The sequence below is a fragment of the Lepidochelys kempii genome, chromosome 1 (genome assembly GCF_965140285.1).
Source record: "Lepidochelys kempii isolate rLepKem1 chromosome 1, rLepKem1.hap1, whole genome shotgun sequence".
NCBI lineage: Eukaryota > Metazoa > Chordata > Testudines > Cheloniidae > Lepidochelys > Lepidochelys kempii.
In genome coordinates this window covers 188,056,436-188,077,627 of record NC_136380.1, presented here as the reverse complement: position 1 = coordinate 188,077,627, position 21,192 = coordinate 188,056,436, and the positions used below count along the sequence as shown (strand labels likewise).

The 21,192-nt window shown below is 39.3% G+C and overlaps 1 protein-coding gene across 7 annotated transcripts in view; it reads left to right on the top strand.

Moving 5' to 3' along the window:
* Positions 1 to 21,192, top strand: part of CRYBG3 (crystallin beta-gamma domain containing 3) — a 145,481-nt gene that overhangs the window by 92,444 nt on the left and 31,845 nt on the right. For all 7 annotated transcript variants that reach the window (XR_012154202.2, XR_012154203.2, XR_012154199.2 and 4 more), the window contains exons 8-15: positions 2,809 to 2,945; positions 4,385 to 4,499; positions 6,169 to 6,204; positions 7,850 to 7,983; positions 11,179 to 11,305; positions 14,125 to 14,261; positions 16,531 to 16,657; positions 17,709 to 17,741. Coding sequence is in view for 3 of the 7 variants with exons in the window: in XM_073305192.2 (XP_073161293.2) it covers positions 2,809 to 2,945; positions 4,385 to 4,499; positions 6,169 to 6,204; positions 7,850 to 7,983; positions 11,179 to 11,305; positions 14,125 to 14,261; positions 16,531 to 16,657; positions 17,709 to 17,741 (846 nt within the window). In the remaining 4 variants the exon portion in view is untranslated. The remainder of the gene's footprint in view (positions 1 to 2,808; positions 2,946 to 4,384; positions 4,500 to 6,168; positions 6,205 to 7,849; positions 7,984 to 11,178; positions 11,306 to 14,124; positions 14,262 to 16,530; positions 16,658 to 17,708; positions 17,742 to 21,192) is intronic.

Here is a 21,192-nt window from a genome sequence, read left to right as displayed (position 1 = left end):
CAGAACCACAACCATTGAGAAGTGATTTCTTGCCAGACAGGATGCTATCAAACTAAGTTTTCTTTAACCATCTTAAGATCTGTTTCTTTATCTGGTTGTGATGGGCATGATCAGGACAGGATCATCTTCCTAACAGCCCAATACCATGTTATTTTGATGTGACTGATTTGGAATATGAGGATGTGACAATACGCTTCCCAGCTTATGGCTGCCCCTGCTGCATAGCCAAAGGCCTTAGCCTAAGAACAAGGCCTCAGACTGTCCTATTGAAAGAAGGTCCATACACAGGTGGACTGTGATTAATTTTTTGTTTTTGCAGCTCTGTAACTAGCTAAGTGATAAAAATACACCTAAGTTCTTAAAGTATAGGCCTTTACAGGCAGACCTGAATATCTGTATTCTAAGAGTAGTTAACTCCCTTTCACTTCAGTGCTTAACTGCTTTGCTGAATCAGGGCCTAAAAGGAAACTTTACATTGAGCTGTAGTGTGTCAAAAGCTGTGTTTTTTTTAAAAAAAAAAAAAAAGAAAGAAAGAACACCACTGATGCTACATTTTATATCGGTGTTGAAATTACCATAGTTAAAGACAGTCTCTGCACATTTCTTGGGAAGAACTGAGAGACTTGGCAAGCTCTTAACCAGAGCTGATAGGGTAATGGATAGGAGCACCAGTGATAAAATCCTAGTGCCCCCATCTTAACATGTACTGTATAAAGAAAAAGCATTAGGTAGCTACCTGGCACTGGAAACATTTGTTTTGGCTTTCACTTTCTTTGCCTTTCTCTGGAATGCTTCCCTTTTATTTAAAGTGACATAAAATTGAATTTACACAATTTGGGGGGGTAAGCCATATGCATTGCAAAACTTAATAACAGGCAATCCTAAATAAATTTCTAAAGCAATTATAATTGGGGCCTCGTTCCAGGAAAACATCCTTATTCAGGAGGTGTAAGTACACCCTTCAATTCCAGTGAAATCCAAGAGTTACTCATGGTTGAAGTTGAATACGTGCCCCTCCTGAAATAAAGATGGACATAACCATATGCTTCAATTCTTTCCTGAATTGGGATCTGGGTTTGCATGTAATATTAAATCTGGAATCTTTTTTCCTTTATTGATTTAAATTATTATACACTAAGCATTATACTGCTCATCAATAAGCATGCCCAATTGTAAACTGTGTAGTTAATGGTGTATTTTATTTTAGACATATTTAATGTAACTCTACACACAGTCATAATTACCTAATTTATATGATACTGAAAAGGAGCCATGTATGTGTGTGCCATTCTTAAATGAATACTTATTATAGAAAATTAGAAAGCACCATTGAATCCAAATGTAGCAAAAAGAAAATAGTGTAATATCACAACCAGTTGATTTCAATGTTTTCATCATAGAATCATAGAATATCAGGGTTGGAAGGGACCCCAGAAGGTCATCTAGTCCAACCCCCTGCTCAAAGCAGGACCAATTCCCAGTTAAATCATCCCAGCCAGGGCTTTGTCAAGCCTGACCTTAAAAACCTCTAAGGAAGGAGATTCTACCACCTCCCTAGGTAACGCATTCCAGTGTTTCACCACCCTCTTAGTGAAAAAGTTTTTCCTAATATCCAATCTAAACCTTCCCCACTGCAACTTGAGACCATTACTCCTCGTTCTGTCATCTGCTACCATTGAGAACAGTCTAGAGCCATCCTCTTTGGAACCCCCTTTCAGGTAGTTGAAAGCAGCTATCAAATCCCCCCTCATTCTTCTCTTCTGCAGGCTAAACAATCCCAGCTCCCTCAGCCTCTCCTCATAACTCACGTGTTCCAGTCCCCTAATCATTTTTGTTGCCCTTCGCTGGACTCTCTCCAATTTATCCACATCCTTCTTGAAGTGTGGGGCCCAAAACTGGACACAGTACTCCAGATGAGGCCTCACCAATGTCGAATAGAGGGGAACGATCACGTCCCTCGATCTGCTCGCTATGCCCCTACTTATACATCCCAAAATGCCATTGGCCTTCTTGGCAACAAGGGCACACTGCTGACTCATATCCAGCTTCTCGTCCACTGTCACCCCTAGGTCCTTTTCTGCAGAACTGCTGCCTAGCCATTCGGTCCCTAGTCTGTAGCTGTGCATTGGGTTCTTCCGTCCTAAGTGCAGGACCCTGCACTTATCCTTATTGAACCTCATCAGATTCCTTTTGGCCCAATCTTCCAATTGGTCTAGGTCCTTCTGTATCCTATCCCTCCCCTCCAGCGTATCTACCACTCCTCCCAGTTTAGTATCATCCGCAAATTTGCTGAGAGTGCAATCCACATCATCCTCCAGATCATTTATGAAGATATTGAATAAAACCGGCCCCAGGACCGACCCTTGGGGCACTCCACTTGATACCGGCTGCCAACTAGACATGGAGCCATTGATCGCTACCCGTTGAGCCCGACAATTTAGCCAGCTTTCTACCCACCTTATAGTGCATAAAGTTGTTAAACTGAGAAGTCAGAAATACTGTATATATAGCTTCTTCTGTTGGTAAATACAATTTAATAAAAGCATATTTAGGCTGAGATTTTCAAAGGAGCCCACGAGAGAGTTAGGTGCTAAACTCCCATGGAAAGTCAGTGGAACTCTTTTAGGACTCTGAAAATTCCAGCCTTAATTTTTAAAAAGTTGTATTGTTCTGTAGAACCCAAAGTTACTGTGTTAAGAAAAAAAAATGGAAATAAACATAGCTTTAAAAGGAAGGACCTGTATTTCTAGCAGTACTGGCAAACTTTCCAAATGTAAATAACCTTTACAGTCTAATTTGTTTCTGCAGGATTGCAGCATTCCAGAAATAGAGTTTTGCCCACAAGCTGGCACAGAGGGGTTTCCTGTCTGCATACAGAGTGCAGTTGCCAATTTAGAAGAACTGGATGTTGAAAGCACCTTTTACATAATTGTCAAGTCAGGAGTGTGAGTATTGGAGTTCTTTACTAGTAGTTTGCAAGCTGGTGGAATGACATAGCAGGAAAAAACACTTGCAGTCCAAAAGGATTTTTCTAAAGGCATGGTATTTATAAAAATAAGTTAACATAGACTCCCTAGTTTAAATTTCAGCCCAGTTCTATGATTCCTTGGTGTGCAGCTTGACTCTCTCTCAATGGCATTCTCCCTCTATTCCCCTTGTAGACCTTTCCTTGACCACCTGTATAAGTAGAGGAGGAAGCTCAGCTAGAGTCAACTTCTTGTTCACTGGAGACCAGTAGTGTCCTTTTACCCAACCACACTGTTAAAAGCATAACACTGTGAGTGAATTCCAGAAAACAAATACTGCCTCACTTAAGCACTCCTGAAGTGGCAACTGTACCCTTACTTTCTGTGTGGTTAGTCAGAAGGGCTATGCAATATGATCCAAATCCAGACTCCCTCACCAGTCCAGCACTTTGTGTGTTTAGCAAAGGAAATAAGTTTGTCAGGTCGGTGCATAGAACTTCCAGGTCCTTTTGTTCTAGAGTGAGATGTTTTCCTCTTTTCCAGGATCATTATGGAGTGATAGGAGTCACTCAATGGTTAGGGTTGAAGCTAGCTTCCCATTATGAATCCAGCTTCCTTGAAGCTTCACATGCAACTTCTGATCCCCAGGCAGAATTTTTTTGTGAAGTTTGGAAAAAAAAATTAGAATATGAGTTTTAAAGCTATGAGGAAAGGAGAAAAGTGTCTTATCTACAGTAATTTTTGATTGCTTACAGTTTTCTAGATAGCAAGTTTTAAGCACTTGATACTCCACGTGCATATAAGCCCCCACCTCCATTCTTCATCACTGTCCACTAGTCTCATATCCTACCCACTATAACCCACCTAGTCTTTCCCCCATCTCACCCTTACACACACGCTTCCTTTTGACATGACAGTCTGAAGGAGGGAGCCATGCTTCAAGGATCTTAATATCAAAATAGGAGCTCCTAGTTTTGAATAAATGTAGTGAATGAACATATTCTAATAAGTCTGATGCAAAGCCCAGTGGAGTCAATGCAAAGATTTCGATCTTATTTTGAATCATCAGTTCATGGTCAATTTTGATGCCGGTGTTGGTCTCCAGATATTTGTAGTCATCAGTAGTAATCTTTAGGTTTTGCTTATTCACAGTGTAACAAGATGGCCTTTTATGATAAGTGACAGATGTTTTCTTGTCTTATTTCTTCTGGATTAGACATTGAAGGAATCTTAAATTAATTTTCTAAGATTGTTGCAACACATTCAAAATCCTAATGTTTAAATATATTTTGTAGTTAAGATACTTTATGTATCTGGTGCATATTGTCTAGCCCTGATGGATACAATCAAGAAAAGAATGTACACTCTTAACATATTTAATTGTTTTAAATAAGTCATTTTTTCTCTTATTGCTTCAGATGGCTTGCCTATTCAGACCTTAATTACAAGGGAGAGATGATAGTTTTGGAAGAAGGCAACTCACTATCTGAAATTTCTGCAGCAGATGTGAAATCTCTGCGTCCCCTAAAAATGGTGAGGACGTTGTGATTCTCTGAATGATGCACCCCATTTAATGATTTAGTCTAAAGATAACTTTGAGTTGAATATTCTCTTTACAGTTTTTTAGAGATTTTTGCATTTGTAACGTACATGTCATGCAGTGATGTATTACAGTGCGTTTGCCATTCATCTGAAAAGTTGCTACGCTCCCACATCTGCACATTTAGAGCTCCAAAATAAGTCTGGGAAGGCTGTATTACTTGGCACTGGGAGAAGAGATAGGTGCGTGTTTGCAGCTCATACCTCTTTCAAGTGGGTCAAATCAGAGCAGTCCAAGATTTGGGAAAGTTAAATTTGGGATTTCATATTCCCCATGTTTAGGAGTTTTTGGATGTAGACTGTAGGTGTGGTCTATTATAGATACAAAATTCGGATCCAGTTCTGTGTTTTTGGTCCATCTGCAGTTTGGATGTGGTGGTGATGAACTGTGATGTTGCAACACATTGACAGTGCAGATTGTGACAGCAAATTTCTATAGAGGTATAATATTCTTCCTATTTTCTTTTCAATGCAAACTTCCAGAGCTTTGGGAATGCTCAAGTCAGAGAGGAACACCTGATAAATGCCATAGGACACCTTAGTAAAAGAACTTGTGTCAAGAGGTTGAGGATTAAGTGCCTCTTTAAATAAGACCAAAAGTTGTGCCTTTAGAGTTGTGCAGTTTTTGTTGGAACCAACAACAACTGGTTATAAAAGGTTCTTCAGAAAACCTTTGCATACTGGTACAGCTAGAATCTGCTGCAGGTGCCAGGTCAGAAGAAGAAAGAACAGATGTAAACTGCTTGGTAGTCCTCCTGTGACTATGCATTGCATAGCAATCTTGATACACAGGCAGCCTAATACTCCTTTGGTGGACAGCATGTGGATATAAACATGGAAAGGGATGGATACAGATACAATGGCACATAGCTTTAATGTGTACATAAAGATTCCAAAGGGAGATTTTTAAAACTACAAGGGACAGTTACATGCCCAGCTCCCACTGAAAGTCAGTGTGAGTTGTCCACCTGCCTTCCAATTGTGCCTTTGAAAATCTCTCCCCTGTTCTCCAAATATGTTGACGGATTACAACAATCCTTGACTACTGTTTCCAGAGCTGGAACATTGTGCCATGTTGTGTCTCCCTTCACAGATGGCTTACATTGTTCTCATTCCTGGGAATTTACCCTTCAGCCTGTGTTCTGGTGAAATAAGTTTTGATATAAATAAATTTTTGGTATACGATCCCTACTGCTTTAAGAAAACTTGTAAAATATGTGGTACAGTTTTAAAAGTTACTTTAATATTTTTTAATCTGATCAGTAGTATAAGTGAATGACATAAGTAGTAAATACTTGGATCTGTAGTGCAAGTAAAGACAAACATGTATAAAGTATTTTGGTTTTTTTATTCATTTATTTTTATTGGTTTTATTTTATTTTTTTATTATTATTTTTAAACATTCTAATTTTGTAGATCATTTTTATAGGTGTTCCTTGGTTTTGTGAATTATCAATGTATTTAAATGTCAATTAGATTCAACACAGACTAGAATTATCTAGTATAGCTGCAAGAACTGCATACTTCTCTAGGGTTATAAAATGTACACATATGGAAATAAATTTCAGATTTTATGTAATTATTTATATATTTTATATCTTAGGGTGGACTAAAGGTACAAATGCCTATGAATGTTAAGGTAAGTACCGAGCATGCTGCCAGTAAAAGATTCTGTCACAGAGAGACCCTGATTTAAGACTACTACCTTTTCTTAGTGAGGGATATACCTCTTCTCTATTGTCTGTGGAATTTTAGATTAGGCATTCTGCATCTGTCCGCTTCCTAAAAAAATTCTGTGATGCTACACAGCCCAGGAGTTACATGTGCTTTGAGAGACATAAAAGCTGTGGCAGGATTTTTTTTCCAAGAAAACTGAATGTCAGTTATCTGTAGAAGAATTTTAAAGGAAGTATAGTCTGAAGTGAGTTTCTCCTGGTTGACACATCCACAGGCATCAGTGAACAAAGGACCTCTGTAAATCAAATGTCTACTTCACCACATTGGAAAAATAAGAGAAAGGAAATACACTCTCTCCTCTCCACCTCTTCCCACCCCCACTGCAAGAGTCAAATCATGATAGGGAGGGCCCATCTTCTGGAGCACATTGGTGTGTGTGTGTGTGAGATTGGAGTCCAGTTGGAGGGTGGGAAGGGAGGCCAGAAACGTTTTTCTTTGCTTTTGCTCTACCCCTTGCAGTTCCTCACAGAAACATATATGGCCCCAGTTAACTTATTAAAAAAAAAGGTCTGTGGCCTGGCCATTTGCATGCCAGAGCCATACCCGTAAAAGGGAGTTACTCCAGCACACAGTGCATGTGACGCTGGTGAAGGGTGAACACGTGAATCCAGAATGAGGAACTGTGCAATGCAAGAGGTAAGGAACCCATAGAATTTTCCTGCACTGAGGCAGCTCTTCAAATCCAACAAATTCTGATAGGGTTTTTTTGTTTGTTTGGTTTGTTTTTTTTAACTGTACGTCCAATGGAGGCTGTCCTGTTCCTCTATTCATGTCTATCAGCCACAGATTGCTTGGCTGGGAAGGCTTTGGATATTTTATGCTGGATCAGGCTTATGGTGTCTCATTATCACTCAGCTCTAATGAAACTCTATGAATCTAGAGTATTTCATGGATTTTAAATATATGGGGTGAGATTCTCACCCCCGCTTGCTTCTTTACACTGAATGAAAAGGGCTGGAGTAGCATAAAGGAGCTCTAAGAGCCCCAGATCCAGCTTTGAGAGAATTTCCACAGCACAGGATTTGAGGAACATAGTCGTAAGATTGCTCTCTGCGAACACTCTTGCAAGCCTCAGTATAGGCAGCCTGGGAGGGGCATGCTGGGGCTAGCAGCACTGCAGAGATTCTAAGTGGCCTGGGGAAGCTGCCTTTACTTAGGGCTTCTCACATGGAAAATTGTATCAGAGTAACTGTACTGTTTTAGTTATACTGGTATAACTCCACATGTGGCCACTCTTGTTCAGGTATAGGTGTCCACACAGGCAGTTATAGTGATATAATTACATTGGTATAACTATACTGGTAAATTTTCCTGTGTAGACAAGCCATTAGACAGCCTGCTAAGGCTGTCAAAATCATACCAGGGCTTCTCCAGACCCTAGAGCAACCTGCAATCGGGAGGGCTCAGAAGGCACTGCACAGAATTTCCACCACGGTGGCTGCTGAGAAAAAAATTGCATTCCTGGGCAATGCTGCACTATATGTGTCAAATTTAAGATTACTAAAAGTTAAAGTACTAAATACATTGTTTCAAACCACATTCTCCAGATATTAATATATGAGAGAAAACATTTTGGAGGATGGGCCAAAGAGCTTTCTGGAAACATTGATACTGTCCCAGCACTCTTTAGAAGTGATGAGGATTTCCAGGGAATTGGATCAATACGTGTCATTGGTGGAGTGTGAGTATATTTCATTTTTGTATTTAGTGTTCTCTGTAAATAGATAAATGACAAATTACTCTCTCTATAAGTAATCTAATTACAATCAAGGTTTCCAAAAATAGCCCTAGGATAAACCACAAACATTTATGCCCCTTTGTGGCAGGGGTGGGATGGGGTGTTGGAACCTCGCCCCTACCCGGTTCCCGTTCCCATGCCCATCTCTCTGTTGCGGTCTCCGGTTGCGGCCTAGTGGCCTCCTTCCACACAATCACCCTTGGACGGTGAGGTAGTGCAGCCTATTGGCTGGAGTCCAGGTAACTCACCCCACATGTCGGGGCAGTTTGGCCCAGTGGCCAGAATTCATATAAATCTCTCCACACTTTGGAGCAGTGCCATCTAATGGCCAGAGTCTATACAATCCCCCTTGCAAGTGGGGTAGTGCGGCCTAGCAGCCAGAGTCCATAGGATTCCCATGGTGCGGGTGAGTGGTAGGGGGACCCGGGCCTGCCCTCTCCACCGGGTCCCGACCCAGGGCCCTGGTAGTGGCAAGCTCCCCTTGCCACCAGCTCGGGGGGGATCTGCCCGCAACACGCCGAGTGTCTGTGTGGCTCTAATGCTGTTTGCCTCTAAAGCTCCCCTGGGTCACTTCCTACCATAAACGCCAGGTTCTCTGCTTCGGGGGATGCTCCGGTCTGTTCCCCTCCTGTGACGTCCTCCGTCTGGGTATCAGGGTGCATCCCGGCTTGGCTGGCCTCCGGATCCTGGTGCTCCAGCTGACCCTCCTCGGGAGCTGGCAGTGTGCCTCCCTCCCTTATGGCAGTCCGCTCAGACTGAGCAGCTCTGCAGGCTTTTATACCTGTTCTCCAGTTGGAGACTGCCCAGCAGAGCTTCTGGGGCGGGACTTCCTCTGCTAGGAAGGAAGGGTTAACCCCTGTGGTGCCAGTGCGAGGCCGCTCTGCCCCGTCACAGTCTTGGAACAAACATTTGTGGAGTGTCTATACTAACATATGAAAATGCATTAAATAACCAGGTAATTGGTAATCAGTTAAGGTGAGTTAAATATAGTATAGATAATATCTTTTGTGGGCAGGGGAAGGAATGGATTGACCTTTTTTTTTTTTTTTCATCTTAAGTCTTGTCTTCACTAGGAAAAAGGGTATGTGTTTAACTTGTGTTAGGTAATACGTGGTAACTGACACAAAGTAAAATCCTAGTGCAGACAAGGCAGTTTGTAGTTTTCACATGAATTAACAGGTTGAAGTAAACCTTAGATTCCATACTCATCCATTTGATCTACTAACTCATGTAAAAGCTGAAAGGGCATCATCTTCACTAGGATTTTACCATGTGTCAGTTATCATGCCTTTGCTAAAATGAGTTTACAACACACCTTTCTTTTCCTAGTGAAGATGTACCTGGGATTGATTCTGCATTGTTCTGCCTATTATGTAGTCATTTACAGTTGTGCAAAGTGGGTGTAAAAAGCTACCATTCTGATTTGGTAGCATTTTAGCCTCACTTTCCAGGGTTATATAAATGGTTATCTAACATCTAGAGACTGAGGGTATGTCTACACTAGAAACACTACTGTGGCACAGCTGCGGTGTTGGAGTGTAGATACTTAGTACAGTGAAGAAGGGGTTTTCCCATCACTGTAATAAATTCATTTCTCCAACAGATGGTAGCTAAGTTGACAGTGTCTGCACCGGGGCTCAGGTTGGCTTAATTACATAGCACAGGGCATGACATTTTTCACAGCCCTGAGTAATGTAGTTATGCCAACCTAATTCTTTAGTGTAGAACAGCCCTGAGAGAATCAGGCCTTTGGTGCATATCCCACAGCTCTGTATAACAACTAACCAACTCACTGTTCCTTCAACCCCATCAAGATCTGCCACTTTATCTAACAGTGCATGAAAAGCCTATAAAATGAAGGTTTCTGCTAGAGAGATCAGCAGTGAAATAGCTAGCAATGACATTACAATTGTCAAGGTTTCCAAGTTAACTCCCAGTAAAATGACTGGGATGGTATGCACTTATGCAGTTATTATGTCATGTTGTTTGGAGGGTTTCACAATCACTACATTCATAGAAAACTTAAATGTCAATACCTAAAGACACTACTCAAAGACATTATGGACCAGTTCTCTGGAAAACTTGATATTTTAAAAGTTATCCTTCTGTCTAGTGTATGGGGTTATTTATTTATTTATTTATTTATTTATTACAATAACTTGAACAGCTGAACTAATCTAAACCAAATGTTATCAAAAATAAATCCATTTTTGTCTGCCAAACTGCAGCCCTGACAAAATTTGTACAGCAGTTGTAAATCCTGGCAGGAAAGTTTTAATGAAAGAAATACTCAGAGCCTTTGCCATTGTCGTATGAGCTGGTGTTGCTATAATGTGCATATTGTAAACTCTGTCTTGAATATTAAAGCTTAACTGACAGTACTTGAGTGTACATTCTTATTTTTAAAATACCTTGTAAGTTTGATTAGTCTAATTTGAATGGGAACTTTTAATTCCACATCACTTTATAGCACAACTTTTGGAAGCCTTATAAAGCTTCTTGTGCTATTGTGCACTTTTTCAAAGTAAAATTCATTGAGGACACTCAAAATTGATGCAGAAATTTATTTTTAATCCAGTCTTATCTATTCAGAATATTTTAAAATGGTACAATTCCCTGCTTTGCAAATCAAAAGTATTTTACATATGCATTATTTTTATACATGTTCTATTTTATTGGCTTTAGTAGTATCTCTTGGTTAGAGTAGAGGACACTGACTCCATAGAAGTCAATGGGAGTTTTGCCATTGACTACAACATGGCCAGGATTTCACACTGTGTCAGCATTCCCTGCTTCAACTGATAACTCTCTGCATGACCCTTAAGGTTCTAGCCATTACATTTACGAAAATGTGTTGAAATGCACTGTCAGACTATGATAGAAACATTTTTCAAGAGTGTTGGTGCATTACACAAGTAAACTATTGTTGGAGATCACATAATAAAATGGAGTATTGATCCACAAAGAATGCTTGGTTGGTCTGTGTTGTAATCTGAAATAACAAGCATTGCTTTGTTCCTCAACTGAGATTGTGATATTTATTTTAGGAATTTATGATGTTCTTTTCTCCTTTTATTCTTGGTATGATGCTGTTGTACTTTTTCCTCTAATTGTTTTCTTTCCTTGTGGTTACTTTAGATGGGTTGCCTATGAAAAGGAACGATATAAAGGCCGTCAGTACCTCCTGGAGGAGGGAGATTATGAAGATGTGCACTCATATGGGGGAATTAGCAGTGCCCTGTTGTCTTTTCGGTTCCTACAGGCTGTAAGTGCCACTCCTGATTTGCTAATCTGTTTCTTGCTTCACTCTTTTTTCCATTTAATTGGTGTTAAACATGGATTCATAGATCAAAAGAGAGATTATTTTTTCATTCATTTTTGTGAGGTCACCTCATGTTTGGTTGTTTCCCATCCCTCCCCCCACCCAACCACATGCTTGCAGAAAAATCTCCTTTTTTCTTTTTTTTCAGCACTCCAGTCTGTACAATGAAAATTACAGTGTTTTGTGGAGAATGATATAGGTTCTAGGAGGTCCTTCTTCAAGAAAAGAATGTATAATATTACAAAATTCCTTGCTCTGTTACAGAATTTTCCAAATCCCCCCATACAAGAAATGTCACTTTTTAAGAGTGAGACAATGCATCTTTGTCCTTGTTTGACCCCATCACTGTAGTATCTGAATGTCTTTTGTGTGCTGCCTCAACCACTTCGTATTTTTTGGAAAGTATGGTGCTTCCGAACATGTGCTGCATTGCTCTGTCTTGCTTTTGTTTGTAGTTGCTGATTTTCTCGGCAATGGTGCAAAACTACATAGGGTGCAGGTTCCTGTTTCAGCTGTTTAGCCTCTAGAATAAATACAAAAGTGTGATTTTACTTATGTGTAGTAGTTCTTTATTAACATAAAATAGCTTCTCAACACAGTGGCTGTTGCAAGCCTTACCACAGTATTACACTCTGCCTCAGTGATTTTGTGCCAGAAGATTTTGGCCGTGAAAATTATCATAGTGAGAAAATTCCTGTAACTAAGATGTTGTTAGTAGGGATGATGATGAAGTACCAGTGAAAACTGAGCCACAGTCTGATGTTGAAAGAAATCTTGGATACTTCATGGATTAGAAGGACATGGGATTAGAACATCTTTATCACTTCCTTTCTTCAAGTATGCTTCTATTTAATTTAAAAAGAAACTTTGTAAGCAGCTGTAAAAGACTGTTTCCTTCTGAGAATTGAAGAGCAGCCACTGTAAGATTACATATTGCAATGCACTATCCCATGAGCCAGCAACATTCGTTAAAATGGTGGCACAACTTGGCAGGTCTATCACATAACAAGTGTAGTGCTTATTGTACAGATAATGTGAAAATAGGACTTTTTTTTAGAGCAATGACATCTCCTGCAAAGAAGGGTCTGCCAGTTTTGCTGGGATTGATAGAACCTGCATTTCAGTATATTTTTCCGCAGCTTTCTGAAAAAAGGTCTCAGAAAAACACCAGAGGAAAAATGTTTGATATTCACCGCTGAAGTTCTAGGAATTTTTTGTTTTAGATTTAGGCATGAAGTATTGTAGTCTATAACCACTTCAGATATCTATTTAGCACATATTTGGACACTTGAAAAGATATGATATTTATAAGGAAAAAGTGTAACTGTTACTATATTCTGATATACAATATTACTGATGTAAACTGTTTTGTTTCTTGTTGTGAAATGGAGATTTACCTAGCAATTCTCTTGTTGCACATATAAAGATTCAAAATATATGTGGAATGCTGTAGGTGTATTACACATGTGGACAGATCTTTAGATTGATGCTACCATATTTACAGTAATCTTTGAAGTTGCCCCAAAGAGAATTAGATTTTTCCTAGGCTTATATATTAGCCTTTGTGACAAGGTAAGCATCTCTACATAGCTTAATGCAGGGAGGAGAAACTTCAGCAGAGTTGAATTTAAGGAGTTCTCAGGAAGGAAGGAAGGGACCATTTCTGAGGGACTAGGTTGAAGTAGGGAGTTGGGACTTCGTTGAGTCTGTTAGAATTTAAACAAACAAAAAAGTGAAACCAGCTGGTAATTTTTCACTGTCCAAGCAAAGGGTGGATTACAAAATAGTGAACTGGCTAACTAGTTAAAAATAAATAGGACTTTTAAAACTGAGTTTGATTGAATAATCTAAAGCTGTGTTAATAACATGGCAAAGGGAATATATTAGTTTTTAAAATATAGGGCCATATCATCCAGCCCTATTAAAAAAAAATTGCGGGAGGAATGAAAGGGGAGGAGTCTTCACCAGGGTTCCCATAGCCAAATCTTTTCCCCAGATTATTGTTACATCAGAGTTGATCACTTGTGTTCCTGCTGGAAGGATAGTGTTGCATCCCAGTCCCTCCTCTGCTCTATGCATGCAACGTAGAACCCAAAGACTCCTCCATTCAAAGGAAGGGTGGTGCTAGAGAGGTATCTGACTCTTCCTTTCTGTGCAAGCATGGGGAAGATCCTTGAGTTCCTTAGCACCTAAATCCCTTTTGAAAGGGGGCCTCACTTGGCATGCCTAAGGCCCTGGTCTACATCTAAAACTTAGGTTGACCTAGCTACATTGCTCAGGGCTTTGAGAAATGTACACCCCTGAGAGACTTAGGCCCCAGTATAGGCACCACTACCATCGTCCTAGCTATTGCCTCTTGAGGGGGTGGATTTACTACAGTGACAGAAAAACCCCTTCTTATCAATGTAGCAAGTGTCTACAGTATGGCACTACAACGGCACAGTTGCTGTGCCTTAGCTGTGCAACTGTAGTGTAGACAAGCCCTTAGCTGAATGGCTTGTATTCACTCAAGTGCTTTTGAAAATGTTATTCCTAGGCTACAATTCTTCCCTCTAATGCGGTTATAGATTCACCTTGCCTCATCCATACTAGCATTAAAACAACATAGTGGAACATGAATGCCCCTAAATGTGGTGCCTCTGCTTGCACATAGTTATGCTCGCATTGTGAACAGTCCCATGGAATCCTTTGCTAGGTTGTATGTAATAAGCTGCTGCTAAATTGTTAAGATATTTATCCTAACTTTCAGCATTGCCTTTTAGGATTTCATCGAGTCATCAGTCATGCTTTTTGAGTCAGATGAAGAAGATGGTAAGGTCATGGTCAATCAAGATATTCCTGATTTGGAGCAGGCTGGGTTTGGCCAGGAGATGAGATCAATTCATGTGAAAAGTGGAGTGTAAGTCTACTGCAAACGTGTATGAGATGTTCTTTGAATGCAATGATTAAATGATTTGCTAGTGCACAGTGTTTTCAGATTTCTAATTTGTCATGATGTATTTCAAATGATTGAAGAAGAAAGATAAACATTTGGGGGCTGGGGGAACAATCTTTGTGTTTTCTCAGATAGAAAATGTCAGTGTCTCTCCTATGTATCTTGCTCTTCTGCTCTGCATTCTTTGCAGAGGGTTTTACTTGTTTTTTGTTTGCTTTTTTGGCTTGTGGGTCCTGACCTTCAGGGATCTCTTGGAACCGCACCACTTCGAACGCTCCCTATTACTACATCAATACTCAAATAAGAATATGGACAAGCCCGATAGTTTACTTAGGTTCAGTTTTTGCTGCTGGTCTCTCTCTCTTCCCAAGCCAGCTAGAGTCACAGTCCTGCAGTGGGATCCAGATAGGCACACCCTTGTATCTGCATGAAGCCCATTGACTTTAGTGGTGCTCAGCATGGGTTCAGGGGTCTGTGTGCATGGATCTCATTGTAGAACTGCAGCAGGATCTAGAGCAGGATTAGCTGCAGAGGTAATGTATTTAGGAAAAAAGGATGTGTCCCACCATTCAACAGTCACCTCTGTGGATTGTTAAATAGACTATATTGTTGGATTCCAAATATTGTTAAAGTTCTCTCGGTCCTTGTCAGTTGATAGTGATAGTAACACTATCACATAACTGCATTTCACAGATGTAGGGCCTGATTCTGCAGCCCTTACTACTGTTACTTCATTGTGCCTAATTTGTATCAGTAAGTGTTGGAGAATTGCTAAGAACCACCACAAATCTTACCAAGCAAGTCTGATAGATTGCTAAGAAGCATCAAAAGACTCACCACCTTCCACTCCAAATGCAATGTGCGTTCCTTTGACTTTTCTTTTGGTAAGAGAAATTCATAGGACAATGTACATATATTATAGTAAATTGAATTTCGAAAACAACCACTCAGTTTCCTCTGGAGAAAGGGAATGAGGAACAAAACCATGTGTCACAGATGTTAGCTAAGCTGCTTAATGCACTGCTATGGATGACACTTAGATACTGTGGTGATGAGTCCTATATAAAGACGTGAATAGAACAGAGTAGATTGGGCCCATGGTTTGTATCCTGTTTGTTTACAAATTTTTTGGAAATGATTCTTATCTGTTTTTCATAAGTTAATTTTTGTTCACTATGCTTCCCCTCCTGTCATAGGAGAAGACTCCTCCCATTCCCCCTTTATTTCCTCTCCTTCCTTGAGTCCTATGTTGTAATTACTCTTTCTTCAGGAGAGGATGTTTCCTCCGAGGTTCATCAGCCATTTGTATAGTTCCAGCCATCTCATGGCAGCTTGAAGCTCATTTAGTTCAGTTTGAAGTGTTTTATCTGGTTCCTTTTCAGGTTACTAATTTGCTGGGTTGTGCCAGTAGCTTTCAGCTTTTTTAAATATAAAGCACTGAAGTAAGTTTCTTGCGGGGGGAACCTACACAGCATAAAGAATTACACAGACTCTGTAAAAGTGAACATGTCAGTAATGTGTCCATGCTCTCACTCTTTGTTGTTTCAGAGTAGCAGCCGTGTTAGTCTGTATTTGCAAAAAGAAAAGGAGTACTTGTGGCACCTTAGAGACTAACAAATTTATTTGAGCATAAGCTTTCATGAGCTACAGCTATAAACATTTTTGGCTTGCCTTGGATTTTGTAATCAAATGCAAGGGGAAGAAATACAAATGAATTACCAATCATTGCAAGAGTCCCTTTATCTCTTCCTGCCAAGGCTTCCTCACTTGCTTCCATTCTTTCCTTAGAATAATCTGACTTGAAGAGTTGGAAGGGAGCCCTGTCTGGGAGCTAGGTGGGAAGGTAAAGGTTGAGGGAGCAGAGAGTGACTCAGATATTTGACAGTTGAATATCTAGCCTCTTGGCTTCCAAGCAATCTCTTATTTCATGCTGAGAAATTATCTGAGAAGGGGGAGAGAGAGATCTAATGCTGCAAGGATTTCTCAAGAATATTTGTGTAGACAAATAAAAAGTAGAAAATCAGGAGTGTGCCGGGTTTGTGATTCATGTTGCCTGTTACCACAAGACATGTTTTACAATCTGTTTAATTTCATATCAGGTGGACAGGTAAAGCATTTAAAAACCTTCTGGAAAGTTTTCTATTTAAGGTTAACTTACTGATAACTTTTTGTAGTGCCATATTGAAAAATAGGATTGTGTATCACAGTTCATTTCTTGTGTGTCACTCCTCAGGTGGGTTGCATATCGGCAGAAATATTTCTGTGGAGAACAATATATACTGGAAAAAGGAAAATATAAATGCTTTTTAGATTGGGGAGGATCCAGTGAAACCATCATGTCAATTCGTCCCATTAAGTTGGTGAGTTACCGTAATTCATCAAAAAGAAAATTAAAAAAGCAACAAGAATTCAGAACTCTGGTGATACAATGATTTTATTGTGCAGGGTAGGTAATGAAGCTAACTTGTCTATTCAATTGATGAAAGGTTAGAAGAAAAGATCATTACAGAATTCAAGGAAACTGCTAATTATGGGGACTGAATCTCCTGTTTATTCTGCAGTGCAAACTCTGTATCAACCCAACCCCCAACAAGAAAATGCTAGGAAAACTCTACAAGGAGAACATCAGTTTCCAGTCCCCTTATCATATTATGTCCACAAATGGAACATTCTGGCCCTAAATACCTAATTTACCACAAAACATGCCTATTGCCTTATTAATAACTTGTCATGTATTTTAATCCTTTAATTTTCCTGTATTACTGTCTGCTAAAACTGAGCTATAGCTTATTGTTGTCTTCCTTTCTTTTCTATTTCAATCCAGAAAAATAAAAAGGCAACTTGCCCAGATAGATTAATTCCAGGACTCCTAAAGCCCTACTGTAAAATAAACAAACCCAACCACCAATATAATAAATGACACTGCATCCACAACTCGGAAAGCTAGAAAGGAAATTGAACTTGTTTAACCTTTCTTGAATGGAAATGACAGATGCATTGCAGGGTAGTGATGGTGAGAGAGAGAAGGTTCTGCCTCCCAGTCTCTCAGATTCTCTCTCAATAAGGAATTGGTATAAACCAAACACTTTTAAACCAGTTTGAGTGCCTACACAAAGGGGTTGCTCTGACTCTGTAAATGGGTTTCTAAGCAGTTAATTATATTGGTGGAAGTTTAATGTGTGGACAAGGCCTAAGCTAACAGAGAGCCAGCCATGAGCCAATATCCTCCTAATTTCATAGAGACGTGGGGAGGGAAATGTGCCAGGAGTATAATACCTATTAATGAATTTCAGCCCCAGAATTCCTAAAAAAGTTTAAAAGGTTCTTTAAGGGATTTGACTGCCTGTTAAAAAATAATTGTAATGTTTATATATATATATATATATATATATTTTTTTTTTTAATATGCAGGAACCACTTGGAAAGAATGAGCCTCCACATTTGGTAAGTTCACATCCTATAATGCCATTTCTAGGAGTAAATTGCATATTATTAAGCACACATGCTTTATGTTGAATTTCTCCCCAGCTGTCTCAGATAAGAATTTCACTATCTACTGTACAGTGACAAAGCCACCTCTTACTTGAGGAAACCAGTAGACACATAGAGGCTAAGTTAGCCAACAATCTCATTCATTGTGGTGTTCCTGTTCACACCCGTTTTTGTTGTGTCCCCATAGTGCCATCCACTCAATAGGCTTGGGGTCACTTTGGCTCTGTATCACCATTTCTTTTCATGTTTTTTCTTTCAGTCTCTCTCTGCCTGTAAGGAAATTCACAGTCACACTCATTTACCTTTCTCTACGTGGGATATTGTCTTTGCATTGTAATTAATCCGTCCCACTTTGTTACTGTAACTTCTTAATATCTGAAGTGCAGAATTGTGAAACTTGAACTGCAGAAAACTATTTACAAACCCACACACAATTAGCTACCTGCCATTTGTTTTCCTACAGTGCTGTTTTAAAAAATATATTCTATTTTGGCAATTCTGCAGTTTGTATCTACACTTCCTGTGTGATGGCGTGATGAGGGCAGTTTTGCTAATTACTTTCAAAAGTACATGACCTTTGCTGTAGCTGTAGTTCCCAGCTCGTTCTCAGCTTCCCTACCCTTCCCCCCCCCACACACACACACTAAGTCTGACTGAGCACACACTAGTGATTTAATAATATAAAGGAGAGCCCTTTATAGCAAATCCTAATATAAAGTTAAACATAATTTTAGTGAAATTCTATGACAATACGGCTTCATTATAAGAGGATTTCACTGTAGCATGTTTTTGTTTTCAGAGTGGCTTAGTTTGGGTTTCTGTTTTTTATCAGAATTTTTATAAGATTATGTTAAATCCATAATAACATTCTTGTATGTAATCTTTCTAAATTTAGAAACCTCTTCACATGCACATGCTCATCCAGAATCCTTATCTGCTAAGGGTTCTCCTCTAACAGAGCATATCTCAGTTTCCTTATATTTAGTTTGACTTCTCTCCTCCCTTCATTAGGCATTCTTTGTCCACAAAGAAATATTAGTTGTTAACGTTGTACCTTTGGGAAGAGGAGTGCAGTGGGATATGAACGGTAGAGTTCTCTCTCTCTCTCTCTCTCTCTCTCTGTGTCACTTTTAATAAAGAAAACTTTAGAAAATCCCATATAAAGATACATGTTTTAATAGCCCGAAAATCTAGTTTAAGATATCTTAACTATTTTATCATCTAGATAGGATTTTCAGTATCCTTATTGCTTATACTTTTGTGTTATACACACCAACACATGGAAAATGTACACATTACATTACTTAGGACAGCCTGACCACACCCTTTCTTTACTCCAAGTATGTTCAGGTTCTAAAATGTTTATGATTTACTCAGGCTTGCAGGAAATGTTTGCTGTCTAACGACATAAATGGTGTATTACTTTAGTCTTAAACACTGATTTCCCGCCGACATATTCATTTGGGTGTTTGCAGCCAAAGCCAAAGAATCCCAAACACTTTCACACAGAAGGCTTGGTAAACCATTTCAGATAAAATAACTGATTGAAAAATGAAACTGGTACCAAACCAAACTTGTTTCAGAGATTCCAGATAGTTTTAATAACTTTTTATCTCCTTCCTTAACTCCATTCTTCTTCAGAATATGTCAAATGCTGTTCCTGTGAATGTCTTAGACCAGTTTTGCAGACCCAAAAGAGTCAAATGGTTAATATAAGCATACAAACATGTGCATGTTTCTCCAAATCTTGGAAGAGTCTCACCCATCAGCAGCAATGAGACTATTTGCAATTGATTCAACTTGCAAGTCGATGCCTTTCCTTTCCTTTCCTTTTACCTCTACCTTCCATCCCATCCCATCCACCGGTACATCAGAAAATTCTTTAAAAAAAATAATCACTTACTATGTACAAATATGCATGCCATGTCATGCTGCTGTGATGTCACTTTTGCCACAGGGAAAACGTGCTAGAAGGGTTCATGTGATCACAATGTTGGGTTGTTACAGGACCTCTGTGATGAAGCTAAAGAAATAGGAGAGCATGTCACTGCTGTGTTCAAATTGTCATAGTTACCTTTGGCCACCGACATACTTTATTGTGACTAAGGAGTTGTGGGAAATTTGTTAAGATCACTTCCTGAGTCAGAGTAAGTAAAAGACAGTGTTTGAGAAAATAAATCCGTCCTTTCCTCTTCTAGTTGAAAGATAATATTACAATTTCTATGTTTGCAACAGTTACGAAGGATGGCTCACCAGAGTTAGAGAATCCTTAACACAGCTAGATGCTGAATCGTACAAGTCTGAATTCTCAGTGTAGGAATGTAGCTCTCTACATTTTTTCCTATGTATTATAGGCATAGACACTAAAATAAGGAAATACTACTCTCTTTCCATAAGAAAGAAACCTTGTCACTTGCTGTTGCTTTCAGCTGACCTTAAGTGTTATATTCTGAACTCTTGCAATAAGTGGTCTTGGTCTTTCTACTTTGCCAGGCTGCTTCATAAACTACATGCATGTTCCAAGTAAGACTAAAGTATCCAGGTTTAAAATACAATAGCTGTATTCATTAAAAATAAAACAATATTTTTTCCTTCACTCTCCCAAGGAATAACTAAGCTCCTTTCATTAATCTGCCTGTGGCAGTTGGCTTGCTCAAATACTTTAGAAGACCCCTATAATTATTTATGGTAACTTTGCACTGTGTATCTTTCCACTTACTGCCTTTTGAGTTTTTAGGAAATAGAGCTTCATGGCGCTAAAGGAGTCTTTTGAATTTGTCATGTCAGATTTAATATATTTTAAGTTATAACTAGCTGCATTTGTGGTCAGACTGTGCAAACACAGTGGTATAACTAATGGATCGGTTTCTTCTCTAATTATTCTGAAGTCAGAACCATCACATCTGTCCTTTCAACTTTTTTCTTTTTATTCATTTTGAGAAAAGAACATTTTTCTCAGTTTATTATTTAAAATGTACATTGTATAACCTTCCCAGTCACAGTCTTTCTAAAGCTGTCACGTAGCCTGGGACATGGGCTGTAAGGGGGAAGTATCAGGCACGCAACTAGGAACCTGGAGACCTGAGTTCTGTTCCTGACTCTGTCACTGAGCTGCTGCTTGACCATGGGCAAATCACTTCATCTTTGTGCTTCAGTTTTCTGCATTGGTAAAAATGGAGAAAATTATACTTACCTTCCTCTGTTAAGTGTTTTGAGATCTATGGGTGAAAAGCACAATGTAAGTGTAGCCTAAATATCAATGTTCTGCTCAGAAATGCAGTTCCAAATGCAGGAGAATCAGCAGCAGTGTATCCAGCCCATGTAGCTGGCTTGTCTTTTTCAATTCACAGTTGTGTGTCACATAAGGGCAAGATTAAGCCCTTCTTGTTCTTTGTAACAGGAA